The sequence below is a fragment of the Salmo trutta genome, chromosome 32, assembly GCF_901001165.1.
Source record: "Salmo trutta chromosome 32, fSalTru1.1, whole genome shotgun sequence".
Lineage (NCBI taxonomy): Eukaryota > Metazoa > Chordata > Actinopteri > Salmoniformes > Salmonidae > Salmo > Salmo trutta.
The window spans coordinates 2,078,640-2,096,937 of NC_042988.1; the positions used below are offsets into that span (position 1 = coordinate 2,078,640).

General features: G+C 42.3%; 1 protein-coding gene across 1 annotated transcript in view; it reads right to left on the reverse strand.

Moving 5' to 3' along the window:
* The window catches only part of LOC115170645 (centrosome-associated protein CEP250-like), a 60,321-nt gene that overhangs the window by 1,899 nt on the left and 40,124 nt on the right, over positions 1-18,298 (reverse strand). Inside the window, exons 9-10 of the mRNA XM_029726891.1 lie at positions 771-942; positions 543-628 (exon numbers count right to left, since the gene is read on the reverse strand). Of these exons, the coding sequence (XP_029582751.1) occupies positions 543-628; positions 771-942 (258 nt within the window). The remainder of the gene's footprint in view (positions 1-542; positions 629-770; positions 943-18,298) is intronic.

An 18,298-nucleotide genomic window follows, 5' to 3' on the forward strand; every position in this document is an offset into this window, starting at 1 on the left:
TTCCATTTTTGAATAATGGATTTAATGGTGCGCTGTGGGATGTTAAAAGTTTCAGATATTATTTTAGAACCCAACCCTGATCTGTACTTCTCCACAACTTTGTCCCTGACCTGTTTGGAGAGCTTCATGGTGCCGCTTGCTTGGTGGTGCCCCTTGCTTAGTGGTGTTGCAGACTCTGGGGCTTTTCAGAACAGGTGTATGTATACTGAGATCATGTGACACTTAGATTGCACACAGGTGGAATTTATTTACTACTTATGTGACTTCTGAAGGTAATTGTTTGCACCGAATCTTATTTAGGAGCTTCATAGCAAAGGGGGTGAATACATATGCACGCACCACTTTTCAGTTTTTTATTTTTGAGAATTCTTTTAAACAAGTTTTTTTTCATTTCACCAATTTGGACTATTTTCAGTATGTCCATTACATGAAATCCAAATTAAATCCATTTAAATTACAGGTTGTAATGCAACAAAATAGTAAACATGCCAAGGGGGATGAATACTTTTGCAAGGCACTGTACCTCACCCCTAACCTCTCACCTTTGACCTGACACCTCTGATTTGCCTGGTGAGTGTCGACCTCTCCTTCTTCAGGAAATCAGGGTTGCTTGTCAACTTCACTATGTCTACAGTGTATGCATAGAGAGAAGTCCTAAGTCACTATACATGCCAGTAGGATTATGCATAAGTATGCATGCAGGTGTGCACATGTGAGTGTGAAGAGGTTGCACTGTGTGGGTTGGGGGTGTTTGTGTGTGCATGTCTTACCGTATGCCTGAGCAGCATTGGAGCCGTCGCCGCCCCTGCCCTCATCCCTGGGAGACCCTGTTGCAGTCTGGAGTTCCTCTCGCAGTTTGGGAATGTCACATTGGACCTTGGACCGGCTGAAGCTCAGCTCAGCATACAGGGCTTTGAGCTTGTCTTTGGCGTACGCCTTATCCTGCATACACATATTGGGAAGATTGAAGTTTTGCCAGATTTCCTTTGACGGTCTATTGACAAAAAAATCTGGTGAATTCGAGTGGATACACATGGTTTCAGAACCCCTATGGAACGGGGAGCCAATAATTTATTTTAGACTACTTGAATCTAGAGATGTGCACTGTTATTTGAATATACAAATAGAGTGAATATTAATTTTTGCGCAAAATAAAATTATAGGCCTATTTTAACACTGAAAAGTATTTTTTCTGAATTACATTAAAATATCTACGTGACATTGTTACATACAAGTACATACCATGACATTGAAATTATTAATTTAATTAAACATTTACTTTTCAATGTAGTTTTTGTGACATGCACTGTGCCCCATAACAAAGACTGGGAGCCTTCATGTGTGTAGCGGCAAAGAGGCTCAATGTGTAACAAGTGTAGAGAGAGTTCACTAATGCAATGCAAGGTGGAATGAAGTCATGGAATTAAAAGCTAAAAGAAATGAGAAGGAGTAGGCTACAACGAGCAACCAACAGGGGAGTTGGGACCACATTTTGCCTATCTAGCTATAGCTGACTAGCTAGGCTACTCCATTCAAGACAGGCACTGTTACAGTGCCTTCGGAAAGCATTCAGACCCCTTGACTGTTTCCACAATTTGTTACGTTACAGACTTATTCTAAAATTGATTAAATCGGTTTTTTCTCTCATCAATCTACACACAATACCGCATAATATCAAAGCAAAAACTGTTTTTTCGAAATTTCTGCATATTTATTACAAATCTCAAATATTACATTTACATAAGTATTCAGAACCTTAACCCCACACTTTGTTGAAGCACCTTTCGTAGCCTCGAGTCTTCTTGGGTATCACGCTACAAGCTTGGCACACCAGTATTTGGGGAGTTTGTCCCATTCTTCTTTGCAGATCTTCCCAAGCTCTGTCAGGTTATATGGGGAGCGTCGCTCCACAGTTATTTTCAGATGTTTGATCGGGTTCAAGTCCGGGTTCTGGCTGTGCCCATCAAGGACATTCAGGAACTTGTCCTGAAGCCACTCCTGCATTGTCTTGACTGTGTGCTTAGGGTTGGTATCCTGTTGGAAGGTGAACCTTCGCCCAGTCTGAAGGTCCTGAGTGCTCTGGAGTAGGTTTTCATCAAGGATCTCTCTGTACTTTGCTCCGTTCATCTTTCACTCAACCCTGACTAGTCTCCCAGTCCCTGCCGCAGAAAAACATCCCCAGAGCATGATGCTGCCACCACCATGCTTCACCGTAGGGATGGTGCAAGGTTTCCTCCAGACATGATGTTTGGCATTCAGGCCAAAGAGTCCAATATTGGTTACATTAGACCAGAGAATCATGTTTCTCATGGTCTGAGAGTTCTATAGGTGCCTTTCGGCAAACTCCAAGCCGGCTGTCATGTGCCTTTTAATGAGGAGTGGCTTCCATCTGGCCACTCTACCATAAAGGCCTGATTGGTGGAGTTCTGCAGAGATGGTTGTCCTTCTGGAAGGTTCTCTCATCTCCACAGAGGAATTCTGGAGCTCTGTCAGAGTGACGATCGGGTTCTTGGTCACCAGCCTGACCAAGGCCCTTCTCCTCCGATTGCTCAGTTTGGCCGGGCTGCCAGCTCTAGGAAGAGTCTTGGTGGTTCCAAACTTCTTCCATTTAAGAATGATAGAGGCCACTGTGTTCTTGGGGACCTTCAATGCTGCAGAAATGTTTTGGTTCCCTTCCCCAGATATGTCCCTAGACACAATCCCATCTCGGAGCTCTACGGACAATTCCTTCAACCTCATGCCTTGGTTTTTGCTCTGACTTGCACTGTCAACTGTGGGATCTTATACAGACAGGTGTTTGCTTTTCCAAATCATGTCCAATCAATTGAATTTACCGCAGGTGGACTCCAATAAAGTTGTAGAAACATCTTAAGGATGATCAATGGAAACAGGATGCACCTGAGCTCAATTTCAAGTCTCATAGCAAAGTGTCTAAATACTTATTTAAATAAGGTATTTCTGTTATTTGTTTTTTATAAATTTTCAAAATGTTTCACTAATCTTTTTTCACTTTGTCATTATGAGGTATTGTGTGTAGATTAATGAGAATTTGTATTTATTTAATACATTTTAGAATAAGGCTGTAAGGGGTCCGGATGCACTGTATTTGGAATGATAAATAACATTGTGGCTGCTACAAGGTAGGCAGTCTTGGGTGTAGCCAAGTAGTGTCTCGCTCTCACCTGCACAGCTACAGCAATAGAGTGCCAGCCCCTCCCTCGCACAGCAGTGCTCAGGTTAGAAACGTATGTGATATAGTACATGTAATATTTTTGTGGCCAGCAAATCTTTTTGTCATATTGAGTGGGTCTGAGCGATTTGTCGTTAGCGTGCAGTTTAGGCCCAGTCAATTTGAGTATGTGGTAGACTGAACCGAAAAATGTGAATTTGATTGATCCCTGTCGAGGGAGGAGCAGATTTTTTTGTATACAACTGTCATGACTGTCCTGATCAGGTCAGGGTACAGGAGACCACCACCCTACAGATTATCTCCCAAACCCCCAACAGAGGAGGAGAGATCTAGGGGTCTGAAGATGTGGGGGTTTATGACACCTCATGCCCATAATAAACCTTAAGGCCACAGAGAAATTCCTTTGTCCTAACAATGGAGAACTGGCCTCAGAACGTTAAACATGCAATAAAGGGACTTTGGAACAATGGTTTCCGTCAGCCACAATGGTGGTTATGACGAAAAGTGGAATATTAAAATGGAATTGCCCTAAAGGCGGTTACACCCACTTCTGACCCGAGGGTATAAGACAGGAGAGTGAAGAATTAACATGGGAGACTATTGACCCCAAGCTGCAGCTAAGGTCTAACAAAGTCGACGAACCCCAAAACGAAACACAAGGTTGAAGACAAAGAAATATTTTTCTACACGAGCTACGCACGAGTAGCTGTGTCTAAGCGGGTGAATTCAAGCCGAACCACCCAGCCTCCACTCTCCATTGAATCGTGATATCGACCCCGTTCGGGCCGAAGCTGTGAGCTCTGAGCTACAGAGCTGTCTGTCCTCAGAAGACCCCTTTCAGATCAAGGGTGAGGGATCAGACCATTTAGCCAAGAAGGACACTGACATCGTGAGGACAACCAGAGAGTTGCGCCGGAGAAGTGCGTCATTTAGAAGCCTAAACGACCCACGCGGAGCTTCCCACCTGAGACCTCCAACACGTAATTACATCATTATATTCTGACCCATAAGAGCGGCAGTTCGGGGCAAGGCTAGTTAAATAAGCATGGCTGACAAATGAACCCAAATGTATATTTCTCTCGTGTACTTCCTTTATTTCTCCCTCTTTAAAATCCCCATTTTGGGTAACAAGTGCCATAGTGTGTTGGCCCGTTATACTAAGTCCTAATCAATAGCTAGACTGTGTTTTGTGTATGTGTATTTTATCATCATTTTAGCTTGCTAGTAAATAAATAATCAACTAAGATTGGTGTGGTAAATTCAGTGGTAAAGCCCGGGTCCGTGCAGATTCCCGGATTATACGACGTTCAGATTATGAGACTGTAGAGGAAATTGATTAATTTAGCGACTGTTGTAATCGATATTCTGATATCCTTTGAGTTAATTTGGGAAATAGAAACTCAATCAAAACAATGTTCCCATGGTGCCCCAGGTTAATGAGTTAATAATTGCTTGATTCATTGCTTAATTCATTTAATCACGTAATTATAAACCGTTAATCATTCGATGCGCAACAGTCGTCACATTAACTAATACAACGTCACGACACAACTGTAAAACATTCTTATAATAACTATAAAAGTTGTTGGCACTTTCAATTCTTGCACATTTTATCATAAAAAGTAGATTTCAACACTATCTGCTCAGGCAAATTTGACGAACTTCTAAAGTTAGAATCAATCAGAACTCCCGTACATACCCATCGTGATGAAGGCAGCAATGGGCTGCTTCTATCTACAATGTAAACACTGTCTCTTGTGAAAACGCGAGCGGCTGTCTGATGTAGGAATGAACGACTCCAGGATTTTTGGAGTCGCCTCCAACTCCTGTGTCTGGAGTCGTAGTCGACTTTTGCTCGACTCCCAAAACACAATGAAACTGAGCCCTACTAACAAATGTTGCGTTTTAGAGGACTGGCATGAGCATGATACTCATCAACAGCTTATAAAAGGCTTATCTTGATCTTGTTTGAATATATACAGGTATGGAAGGTGATGTGTAAGAACAAGAATATTTCAGTGATATTTCTACTATGCCCAGCCTTGACAGATCCCTTGGGATGATGCAGTGCACTCTACGCTAATAACCAGATGACCATTGTGCGCATGTTGATTTTGTCTAGCCCCACCAGATGCGTTCATGACATGCAGGTTAAAATACTACAAACCAACTGTGAACCAACTATTTTAAAAGGGAATTTCACCCTGGCTCTACCATGGCATATAGTCATTACTATATTAACAACATTATGTTTTTATCATAAACAGTTATCTTTCAATGTTCTACCTACCATAGGTTCACCCCTATTCTGCCAGTGGTTTGCGTTATCAAGAATGATGCTTGACCAAAAATTAACAGTGATTTTCAGGCTGAACTGATGGAGAATCCATTTTTACAACAGCTGAGAAGTGATGCGATACCATAGATTTTTTTTCTTTTTTCCCCACAACAAAACAGAAGATTAGAGGTAATCTAATGTTAGCTAGCTTGCTACTGTAGCCTAGCTGGACTATCTGGGTAAGTTAGCTAGCTAGCGTTACAGTCCTGTATTGAACTCTGAAATCTTTGACGGATGTCAAAAACGTAAGCTAGCTAATGTTAACAAATAAGAGCATCTCAATTTGGTAGCATCTATTCCACTCTTGTCTGTAAAACACTCAGTTTCAAAAATTGAATTGTATGTATAAATCGTATATGGTTGGTTAGTTGGTTCTCAGGCAGTCTCAGCTCGATAGCAATCTTGCTGCCATTGTAGTGATGCTAGCTAACTAACAGCAAGCTGACTATTGAAAGGTCCATGGTAAGTACGCTTAGCTAAATTGTGTATTGTTGTGTATCTTGTTGTAAGTGGTACATAATCTGATTTCACCAACATGCGCTTCCAACCCCTAGCTCTGCACAAGGTGAAGGAAAGTTGACCTAAATATTTATAAGCTGATGGCTAAGATTGCTCATTTTACAGTAAGCATGATTTAAACATGAATTGGGTAGTGTTTGTACGGTTTGTGTTTGTGTTATGGGGTTACAAGTGGTTAGAGGTAGCCTGAGGACCACACCCAGCTAGCAATGAGGAATCGGCCCAGAAACGGCCCTCTTCTGGGGGGCCGAAACTGATTGAATAAGCCCGGAATCGGGTGTCGGCCCGGAATCAAAATGAATGACTGACCAGAATCGGCCCAAGTACATCAGGCCATTTCCGTCGACAGGAATTCAGCCGACTTTGCCGGCATCTTACCAGAATCCCCCCAGAAGCAGCCCGATACAAATTTAAATAAATGTATACAAAATTACCCGATTTAGTAATTTTAAATATTACTATTATACATTTTATATATACAAATTATACCCATCCACAAAAAAAAAACATTTTGTGTCGGAGGAAACACCATACACCTGGTGACCGTGTCAGCGTGCATGCGCCTGACCCGCCATGGGAGTCGCTACAGCGTGATGGGACAAGGACATCCCGGCTGGCCAAACCCTCCCCTAAATCAGACGCGCCTGGACAATTGTGCTTTGCCTCGTGGGTCTCCCAGTCGCGGCCGGCACAGGTCTCGAACCTGCATCTGTAGCAATGCAGTTTGCACTGCGATGCAGTGTCTTAGACCGCTGCGCCACGCAGGAGGCTCCATTTGCAAAGTTTTTAATGCTTATCAATTGCCTTGCACAAAGTATCAAAATACTAAAATACTACACAGGACTCTTAAAGATTTTTATTTAAATGTTAATTGTATTTTATGATAACAGAAACAATGAGAAAATATGGAACAATAAATAATGAAATGTTAATTATATAAAGCAGCCCGTGTAATCATCTGCCAGAGAGTAGCCCCAATAGCCCGAGCCCCAAGTAATACATTTGGGCCAGATAACTCACACCGGAATCGGCCCGAGCCCCAAGTAATATATACACTTGGGCCAGATAACTCTCCACGAAATTGTCCCGAGCCCCAAGTAATATATACATTTGGGCCAGATAACTCTCACCGGAATCGGCCCAAGCCCCATGTAATACATTTCGGCAAGATAACTCACACCTGAATCGGCTCAAACTCCATCCCCACATCCTAGCCATAGGTAATCCTGCTGAAGGCGGCCCAGAATCGAACCACATGACGTTGGCCGAGTCTGACTCTCAGCCAAGTGTAATTTTGGGTGCACAAGCATGAGGGAGTGGACACACCTTGCAGTTATGGAGCGTAACAAGATTGTGAGACAGAAACCCACAAGGGACACTGAAAGGTTCAGTAAGGGAAAAAAGTATTTGATCCCCTGCTGATTTTGTACGTTTGCCCACTGACAAAGAAAGGATCAGTCTATAATTTTAATGGTAGGTTTATTTGAACAGTGAGAGACAGAATAACAACAACAAAAATCCAGAAAAACACGTCAAAAATGTAATAAATTGATTTGCATTTTAATGAGGGAAATAAGTATTTGACCCCCTCTCAATCAGAAAGATTTCTGACTCCCAGGTGTCTTTTATACAGGTAATGAGCTGAGATTAGGAGCACACTCTTAAAGGGAGTGCTCCTAATCTCAGTTTGTTACCTGTATAAAAGACACCTGTCCACAGAAGCAATCAATCAGATTCCAAACTCTCCACCATGGCCAAGACCAAAGAGCTCTCCTAGGATGTCAGGGACAAGATTGTAGACCTACACAAGGCTGGAATGGGCTACAAGACCATCGCCAAGCAGCTTGGTGAGAAGGTGACAACAGTTGGTGCGATTATTCGCAAATGGAAGAAAAACACAAAAGAACTGTCAATCTCCCTCGGCCTGGGGCTCCATGCAAGATCTCACCTTGTGGAGTTGCAATGATCATGAGAACGGTGAGGAATCAGCCCAGAACTACACGGGAGGATCTTGTCAATGATCTCAAGGCAGCTGGGACCATAGTCACCAAGAAAACAATTGGTAACACACTCCGCCGTGAAGGACTGAAATCCTGCAGTGCCCGCAAGGTCCCCCTGCTCAAGAAAGCACATATAAATGACCGTCTGAAGTTTGCCAATGAACATCTGAATGATTCAGAGTACAACTGGGTGAAAGTGTTGTGGTCAGATGAGACCAAAATGGAGCTCTTTGGCATTAACTCAACTCGCCGTGTTTGGAGGAGGAGGAATGCTGCCTATGACCCCAAGAACACCCTCCCCACCGTCAAACATGGAGGTGGAAACATTATGCTTTGGGGGTGTTTTTCTGCTAAGGGGACAGGACAACTTCACCGCATCAAAGGGACGATGGACGGGGCCATGTATCGTCAAATCTTGAGTGAGAACCTCCTTCCCTCAGCCAGGGCATTGAAAATGGGTCGTGGATGGGTATTCCAGCATGACAATGACCCAAAACACACGGCCAAGGCAACAAAGGAGTGGCTCAAGAAGAAGTACATTAAGGTCCTGGAGTGGCCTAGCCAGTCTCCAGACCTTAATCCCATAGAAAATCTGTGGAGGGAGCTGAAGGTTCGAGTTGCCAAACGTCAGCCTCAAAACCTTAATGACTTGGTGAAGATCTGCAAAGAGGAGTGGGACAAAATCCCTCCTGAGATGTGTGCAAACCTGGTGGCCAACTACAAGAAACGTCTGACCTCTGTGATTGCCAACAAGAGTTTTGCCACCAAGTACTAAGTCATGATTTGCAGAAGGGTCAAATACTTATTTCCCTCATTAAAATGCAAATCAATTTATAACATTTATGACATGCGTTTTTCTGGATTTTTGTTGTTGTTATTCTGTCTCTCACTGTATAACATCAAGACTACAACAGTAATGACACAACCACCTCATTCTTCTCTCTGCAGATTCTCAAGACACAATACAAAATTCCCCTGCAAAGGACTACTATTGGAGGTTTACAGATAGTACTTTGAGATGAGATAGGGAGTTTTGATTCTGCAGGGTTGTGCTTAGACAGTAAATGTATTGTTGCTTTCTGAGAGCGATTGAGGTGCCATGCCTCCTCAATCTCCCATACAAACCAACTCATACGGTGTAAAGACTTTTCACACCTTCTTTAGCCCCCCAGCCCATTCACTTTGTTGACTGATCTTTCCTCTCAAAAGCAGCTCTCAATGTCCCCTCATTGTCCCTAAACAAGACTCTAGAAGGTCCCATTCGGTTGATACATTTACCAAGAAAGGTGTGTTGCCATCTGTCCCTTCCACAAAAAGTGTAAAATGCTTACACCACAACCATGTCTTCCAATAGACAGTACCAGCAAATACCAGCAAATCTTCTGCAGGAGGACCAAAAATGTGGTGGTTAAGAAGCAATTGTTTCCAGGAAACAGGATACACCATTATAGTCAATGGGAGAATGGAGATCTTCGTGGTCAATCTTTTTTGTAACACAATCAGGTATGAATATTTGCTTCTATTTAACCAATTACTTTAAAATCCCACACTGAAAAAGTTATGAGGATAATTTTTTTGCTACCAGCAGCTAGTTTTGACGTCACAATCCTGTGTAGAGAAGAAGAGCTAGAACTTATATGGTCATTGCATTCCGTGGGAAAGATGTTTCAGTCTCCTCCTTGCTGATAGTTTTTATATCAGATCTATTTTTATGATCGCACCACTTCGTGTATGGGATACAGTTTTGATAGCAAGGGCAAACATGGCTTGTTCAGGATTTAACTGCGCTAATCTCTATTCCAAGGAGGACCATTTGTTTGGTAAGTCTGGTAAGATTTAGTCCCGTGTGGCTCAGTTGGTAAAGCATGGTGTTTGCAATGCCAGGGTTGTGGGTTTGATTCCCATTGGGGACCAGTATGGAGAAAAAACGTATGAAATGTATGCATTCACTACAGTAAGTCACTCTGGATAAGAGCGTCTGCTAAATTACTAAAATGTAAATTTTCACTTTCATATTTTCATGTCAACTAGGGCTAGGCTTAGGCTAGTAGAGGGATAGCTAACAGATAGGCTAGCTTTAGCATGAATGTTCCAATTTTATGTTAAATAATGAGCGACATGAGAAGCATTGTAGAGAGCATTTGCTTGTTTGCTAGTAGCAAGTGTGTTCATGAGTCATGAATACAGGTTTGTGACAGAGGTCTCATTTAAAAAAAATGTTTAACCATTATTTAACTAGGCAAGTCATTAGCTAGATAATGTTAGCTAGCTAGCTGGCTGATGTCTTGAGATGTTGCTTCAACATATCAACATAATTTTCCTGCCTCATGATGCCATCTATTTTGTGAAGTGCACCAGTCCCTCCTGCAGCAAAGCACCCCCACAACATGATGCTGCCACCCCCATGCTTCACGGTTTGGATGGTGTTCTTCGGCTTGCAAGCCTCCCCCATTTTCCTCCAAACATAACGATGGTCATTATGGCCAAACAGTTCTATTTTTGTTTCATCAGACCAGAGGACATTTCTCCAAAAAGTATCTTTGTCCCCATGTGCAGTTGCAAACCGAAGTCTGGCTTTTTTATAGCGGTTTTGGAGCAGTGGCTTCTTCCTTGCTGAGCAGCCTTTCAGGTTATGTTGATATAGGACTTGTTTTACTGTGGATATAGATATTTTTGTACCTGTTTCCTCCAGCGTCTTCACAAGGTCCTTTGCTGTTGTTCTGGGATTGATTTGCACTTTTTGCACCAAAGTACGTTCATCTCTAGGAGACAGAACGAGTCTCCTTCCTGAGCGGTATGACGGCTGTGTGTTCCCATGGGGATTATACTTGCGTACTATTGTTTGTACAGATGAACGTGGTACCTTCAGGCATTTGGAAATTGTTCCCAAGGATGAACCAGACTTGGGGAGGTCTACAATTCCTTTCTGAGGTCTTGGCTGATTTCATTTGATTTTCCCATGATGCCAAGCAAGAGGCACTGAGTTTAAAGGTAGGCCTTGAAATACATCCACAAGTACACCTCCAATCGACTCAAATGATGTCAATTAGCCTATCAGAAGCTTCTAAAGCCGTGACATCATTTTCTGGAATTTACTAAGCTGTTTAAAGGCAGAGTCAACTTAGTCTATGTAAAGTTCTGACCCACTGGAATTGTGATACAGTGAATTATAAGTGAAATAATCTGTCTGTAAACAATTGTTGGACAAATTACTTGTGTCATGTACAAAGTAGATGTCCTAACCGACTTGCCAAAACTATAGTTTGTTAACAATACATTTGTGGAGTGGTTGAAAAACGAGTTTTAATGACTCCAACGTAAGTGTATGTAAACTTCCGACTTCAACTGTAGATATGTTTAAAGTGACTGTGCATATATGATAAACAGAGAGTAGCAGCAGCGTAAAGGAGGGGTTGGGGGGTGGGCACACAATGCAAATAGTCCAGGTAGCCATTTGATTACCTGTTCAGGAGTCTTATGGCTTGGAGGTTAAAACTGTTGAGAAGCCTTTTTGTCCTAGACTTGGCACTCTGGTACCGCTTACCATGCGGTAGTAGAGAGAACAGTCTATGACTGGGGTGGCTGGGGTCTTTGACAATTTTTAGGGCCTTCTTCTGACACCACCTGGTGTAGAGGTCCTGGATGGCAGGCAGCTTAGCCCCAGTGATGTACTGGGCCAGACGCACTACCCTCTGTTGTGCCTTGCGGTCGGAAGCTGAGCAATTGCCATACCAGGGAGTGATGTAACCAGTCAGGATGCTCTCGACGTTGCAGATGTAGATCCTTTTGAGGATCTGAGGACCCATGACAAATCTTTTTAGTTTCCTGAGGGGGAATAGGTTTTGTAGTGCCCTCTTCATGACTGTCTTGGTGTGCTTGGACCATGTTCGTTTGTTGGTGATGTAGACATCAAGGAACTTGAAGCTCTCAACCTGCTCCACTACAGCCCCGTCAATCAGAATGGGGCGTGCTCAGTCCTCCTTTTCCTGTAGTCCACAATCATCTCGTTAGTCTTGGTTACGTTGAGGGATAGGTTGTTATTCTGGCACCACCCGACAAGGTCTCTGACCTCCTCCCTATAGGCTGTCTCGTCGTTGTCGGTGATCAGGCCTACCACTGTTGTGTTGTCTGCAAACTTAATGATGGTGTTGGAGTCGTGCCTGGTCATGCAGTCGTGGGTGAACAGGGAGTACAGGAGGGGACTGAGCACGCACCCCTGAGGGGCTCTAGTGTTGAGGATCAGCGTGGCAGATGTGTTGCTACCTACCCTCACCACCTGGGAGGCGGCCCGTCAGGAAGTCCATGATCCAGTTGCAGAGGGAGGTGTTTAGTCCCAGGATCCTTAGCTTAGTGATGAGCTTTGAGGGTACTATGGTGTTGAACACTGAGCTGTAGTCAATGAATAGCATTCTCACGTAGGTGTTCCTTTTGTCCACGTGGGAAAGGGCAGTGTGGAGTGCAATAGAGATTGCATCATCTGTGGGTCTGTTTGGGCGGTATTCAAATTGGAGTGGGTCTAGGGTTTCTTGGATAATGGTGTTGATGTGAGCCATTTACCAGCCTTTCAAAGCATTTCATCGCTATGGATGTGAGTGCTACAAGTTTGTAGTCATTTAGGCAGGTTGCCTTTGTGTTCTTGGGCACAGGGACTATGTTGGTTTGCTTGAAACATGTTGGTATTACAGACTCAATCAGGGACATGTTGAAAATGTCAGTGAAGACACCTGCCAGTTGGTCAGCACATGCCTGGAGCACACGTCCTGGTAATCCGTCTGGCCCCGCAGCCTTGTGAATGTTGACCTGTTTAAAGGTATTACTCACGTCGGCTACGGCGAGCGTGATCACACAGTCGTCCGGAATAGTTGATGCTCTCATGCATGCCTCAGTGTTGCTTGCCTCGAAGCGAGCATAGAAGTGATTTAGCTCGTCTGGTAGGCTCATGTCACTGGGCAGCTCGTGGTTGTGCTTCCCTTTGTAGTCTGTAAAAGTTTGCAAGCCCTGCCACATAAGACGAGCATCGGAGCCGGTGTAGTACGATTCAATCTTAGCCCTGTATTGACGCTTTGCCTGTTTGATGGTTCGTCGGAGGGCATAGCAGGATTTCTTATAAGCTTCCGGATTAGAGTCCTGCACCATGAAAGTGGCAGCTCTACCCTTTAGCTCAGTGCGAATGTTGCCTGTAATCCATGGCTTCTGGTTGGGGTATGTACGTACAGTCACTGTGGGGACGACGTCCTCAATAAGCTTATTGATAAAGCCAGTGACTGATGTGACGTACTCCTCAATGCCATCGGAAGAATCCCGGAATGTTCCAGCCAAAACAATGCAGGAGTGGCTTCTGCACAAGTCTCTGAATGTCTTTGAGTGGCTACCCAGAGCACGGACTTGAACCCGATCGAACATCTATGGAGAGACCTGAAAATAGCTGTGCAGCAACGCTCCCCATCCAACTTGACAGAGCTTGACAGGATCTGCCGAGAGGAATGGGAGAAACTCCCCAAAAATTTTTACAGTACCAGTCAAAAGTTTGTGATGCATGGAGGAGGAGATGTGATGGTGTGGGGGTGCTTTGCTGGATTCAAGGTTTATTTTGAATTCTAGGCACACCACAGCATTCTGCAGCGATACGCCATCCCATCTATCATTTGATTTTCAACAGGACAATGACCCAACACACCTCCAGGCTGTGTAAGGGCTATTTGACCAAGAAGGAGAGTGATGGAATGCTGCATCAGATGACATGGCCTACACAATCACCTGACCTCAACCCAATTAAGATGGTTTGGGATGAGTTGTATCACAGAGTGAAGGAAAAGAGGAATGGGGGATACCTAGTCAGTTGTACAACTGAATGCATTCAACTGAAATGTGTTATTTCATAGTTTTGATGTCTTCACTATTATTCTACAATGTAGAAAATAGTAAAAATAAAGAAAAACCCTTGAATGAGTAGGTGTGTCCAAACTTTTGACTGGTACTGTATTTTTAATAAATTAGCAACAATTTCTAAAAACCTGCTTTTGCTTTATCATTATGGGGTATTGTGTGTAGATTGATGAGGGGCAAAAAACGATTTCATCAATTCTAGAATAAGACTGGAACTCAATGGGTCTGAATACTTTCTGAAGACACTGTAGCTGTGCAGCAACGCTCCACATCCAACCTGACAGAGCTTGAGAAGATCTCCAGAGAAGAATGGGCGAAACTCCCTAAATACAGGTGTGCCAAGATTGAAGTGTCATACCCAAGAAAACTTGAGGCTGTAATCACTGCTTCAACATTACATTTACATTTTAGTCATTTAGCAGATGCTTTTATCCAGAGTGACTTACAGTAGTGAATGCATACATTTCATTTCATGCATTTTTTTGTACTGGCCCCCCGTGGTAATCAAACCCACAACCCTGGCATTGCACACACCATGCTGGCATTGCAAACACCATGCTCTACCAACTGAGCCACAGGGAAGGCCATTACTGTGTAAAGGGTCTGAATACTTATGTAAATGTCATATTTGAGTTTTTTTTTAAATATACATTTGCAAAAATTTGTAATAGCATGTTTTTGCTTTGTCATTATGGGGTATTGTGTGTAGATTGATGAGAATGATTATGTTTTTATCCGTTTTAGAATAAGGCTGTAACGTAAAAAATGTGGAAAAGGTCAAGAGGTCTGAATACTTTCCGAATTCACACTTGATCTCACATGCCCAAATAGAAGAGGAGAGGTAGGCTACTAAAGATGAAGCAGCGAATTCTGAGTGTGTGTGAATAGTGCGACAAATACGTTTTTAATAGGTAGGCCTAGGCATACAAAGCAGAAAGATGACAATTTTCAATTAATCTGCAAGACAACATAAACATTTTAATTACAAAATCATCAGATTCAAAAATCATGTTAAACAAAATTATTGCACACAGAGTGACTCTATGCAACTTATTATGTGACTTGTTAAGCACATTTCTACTCCTGAACTTATTTAGGCTTGCCATAACAAAAGTTTGGAATACTTATTGACTCAAGACATTTCAGCTTTTCATTTTTTATTAGTTGGTAAAAATGTCTAATGACATAATTCCACTTTGACATTATAAGGTTATTGTGTATAAGCCAGTGACAAAAATCGCAATTTAATCCATTTTAAATTAAGGCTGTAACACAACAAACTTAGGAAAAAGTAAAGGGGTGTAAATACTTTCTGAAGGCACTATACATTTCGAACAAAGAACACCATCACAAATAGTGTGTCCCCATTTATTGAGTACGGAGACAAATAGCAAAGGTGTCTGGGGCTGTATTTGAAGTATCTAAATATAGTGTAACCTACCAATCAATGTATATTAAGTGCCGTGAAGAGCACAATCTTACAATGTTGCAGTCCAGAAATGAAAGCTTTATCATATATGCCAAAAGCCTGGGCCTCTGATGGAGACTGTAGAACTGTCATCAACGCATGCTTCACTATTCTCCCTTTTCTCTAGGACCATTTGTGTGCCCAGGCCCCATAGGCATATCGAAAGGATCCCACCCTGGTCACCAATGTAGCTGACCGGTGTAGAGAGAAGTGCCTTAACAGAATGCAATTTAAAGCTTGTGTGGTCCAAAGACGGGAACTCTAACACCTATGGCAAAAGCCTGGGCTCCTGACGGAGACAATATAATTCTCCCCGCTGCATGTTACAATAGTAGCAATAGTCACCTGTTAAACTGATTCTACATTGAATTTAGTCTTTAAAATGAGTTGGTGTTCTTCAACTCAAAAGGCACTCGACTGTGTAAAACAAAATCCACAAAGGAAATACAACAGGCAAATGCATATGTGGTCCCAATGTTTAATTAGTGACGGCAGGGCTATTTCAAACTGCAGCAGGATGGTTCTCCTCACAGGTGAGTAAATCAACCCAGGCTTGGTGAATAGCACTTGGTTGATCTCTGGGAGCAGGACACTGGAGAGCTGAATAGAGACAAAAGTGAGAGACAAGAATTAATAAAATAATTCATCACGGCTAAGGAATGTAGTTTATGATTTTAAAGGTTTTTGTAGTCTTCAATTATTACTTGGAATAAACTAGGGCTGACCCCAAATGCACAAGGCATGTCTCTCTCCAGAATGCGCTCTCACCCGCCATTTTGAATGCATTTATTGTTTCATAACTTCATTGTGTGAATTGTTTGACATTTGATTGTTAGATTCTATCAATTCCCCATTGCATACACTGAGTATATAAAACATTTAGAACACCTGCTCTTTCAAAGACATAGACTGTCCAGGTGAATCCAAATGAAAGCTATGATCACTTGTTAAATCCACTTCAATCAGTGTAGATGAAGGGGAGGAGACAGGCTTCGGGATCGGTGTCCCTTCCACGGGACGGTTGAGCTAACGTAGGCTAATGCGATTAGCATGAGGTTGTAAGTAATAATTACATTTCCCATAGACATATCTGATATTGGCAGAAAGCTTAAATTTGTGTTAATCTAACTGCACTGTCCAATAGCTGTCCAGTAGCTATTACAGTGAAAGAATACCATGCTATTGTTTGAGGAGAGTGCACAGTTCTGAACATGAAAAGTTATTAATAAACAAATTAGGCACATTTGGGCAGTCTTGATACAACAGTTTGAACAGAAATGCAATGGTTCATTGGATCAGTCTAAAACTTAGAAAATACACTGCTGCCATCTAGTGGCCAAAATCTAATTCGCAGCTGGGCTGGAATAATACATTATGGCCTTTCTCTGGCATTTCAAAGATGATGGTACAAAAACATACAAAATAATGTTTTTTTTTTTCTTTGTATTATCTTTTACCAGATCTATTGTATTATATTCTCCTACATTCCTTTCACATTTCCACAAACTTCAAAGTGTTTCCTTTCAAATGGTACCAAGAATATGCATATACTTGCTTCAGGGCCTGAGTTACAGGCAGTTAGATTTGGGTATGTTATTTTATGTGAAAATTGAAAAAAAGGGGTGGATCCTTTTAAAGAAGGATTTTTAAGCCTTGAGACAATTGAGGCATGGATTGTGTATGTGTGCCATTCAGAGGGTGAATGGGCAAGAAAAAATATTTAAGTGCATTTCAAAGGGGTATGGTAGTAGGTGCCAGGCGTACCGGTTTGTATCAAAAATTGCAACGCTGCTGGGTTTTTCACAATCAACAGTTTCCTGTGTGTATCAAGAATGGTCCAACACTCAAAGGACATCCAGCCAACTTTACAATTGTGGGAAGTATTGGAGTGGGCCAGCATCCCAGTGGGATGCTTTCGACACCTTGCTCCGACAAATTGAGGCTGTTCTGAGGGCAAAGCGGTATATACTGTGTATATGGAAAAATACAAGGTTTAACATTTCGACCAATCGATTGGTCGAAAGAACAGACTACTCTCAGTCGACCAAGATACTTTTTTGTCGGGGACAGCCCTAGAATAAACTGATAGCTAAAACGCTCCTTGTCACAGAATAACATGCTAGCTAGTGATAAAGCTATCTGCTCCTGCTAGCTAGCAACATATCTACTTGTTGTAACTGGCTAACTAGCAAGCTAGCTACATTACCAAGGTTGCTGCATTCTAAGTTGGGACTCTTTTTACAGCTTGCATTGATGATATCACATTTCTATAACTAGTTAGATTACAGATAAATAAAAAATACTTTACCTGATAGCAGCTTGTCGGACAGAACTCACCAGCTGTCTACTACCTTAGATGCGGATAATGTGATTGGCAGACATGATCAGCAGAGATAGTACCATGGATAAGACACAAGTTTTGATTGGTTTACAGATTAGTACCCGGTGGTGCCAGCTAGCAAACATAAAAGTATTTAGAAGAATACTTGATTTTTTTGACACTGCCAACAAACGGATATGTGTTCAGAAGAATATAAATATATAACATATAAAAACCAGCTCCTCTCTGGACAAGATCGATCATCTCAAAAACCAAAGCAGATAGCTTTCTACGGTCCACCACCTAGAGTGGCTCTAGTCAATTTGAGTGGCTCCGTGCGCTAACTGATTGTGCCACAGACAAATCGTTAGTGTGCGGCTCAGTCCCAGTCAATGCGACAACAAGAGACTTCTCTTTGTTGACCAATAAGTAGGCTGAACCATTAGAATGCAATTTTGTGTGGGCCCAATTGAAAATTTCCAAGGGAAAACTATTGTGAAACACTATCATTTCACTTCTACTTTAGATATATTGAAGACATTTTCTGAAATTACAATGCAAAACTATTACATGTATT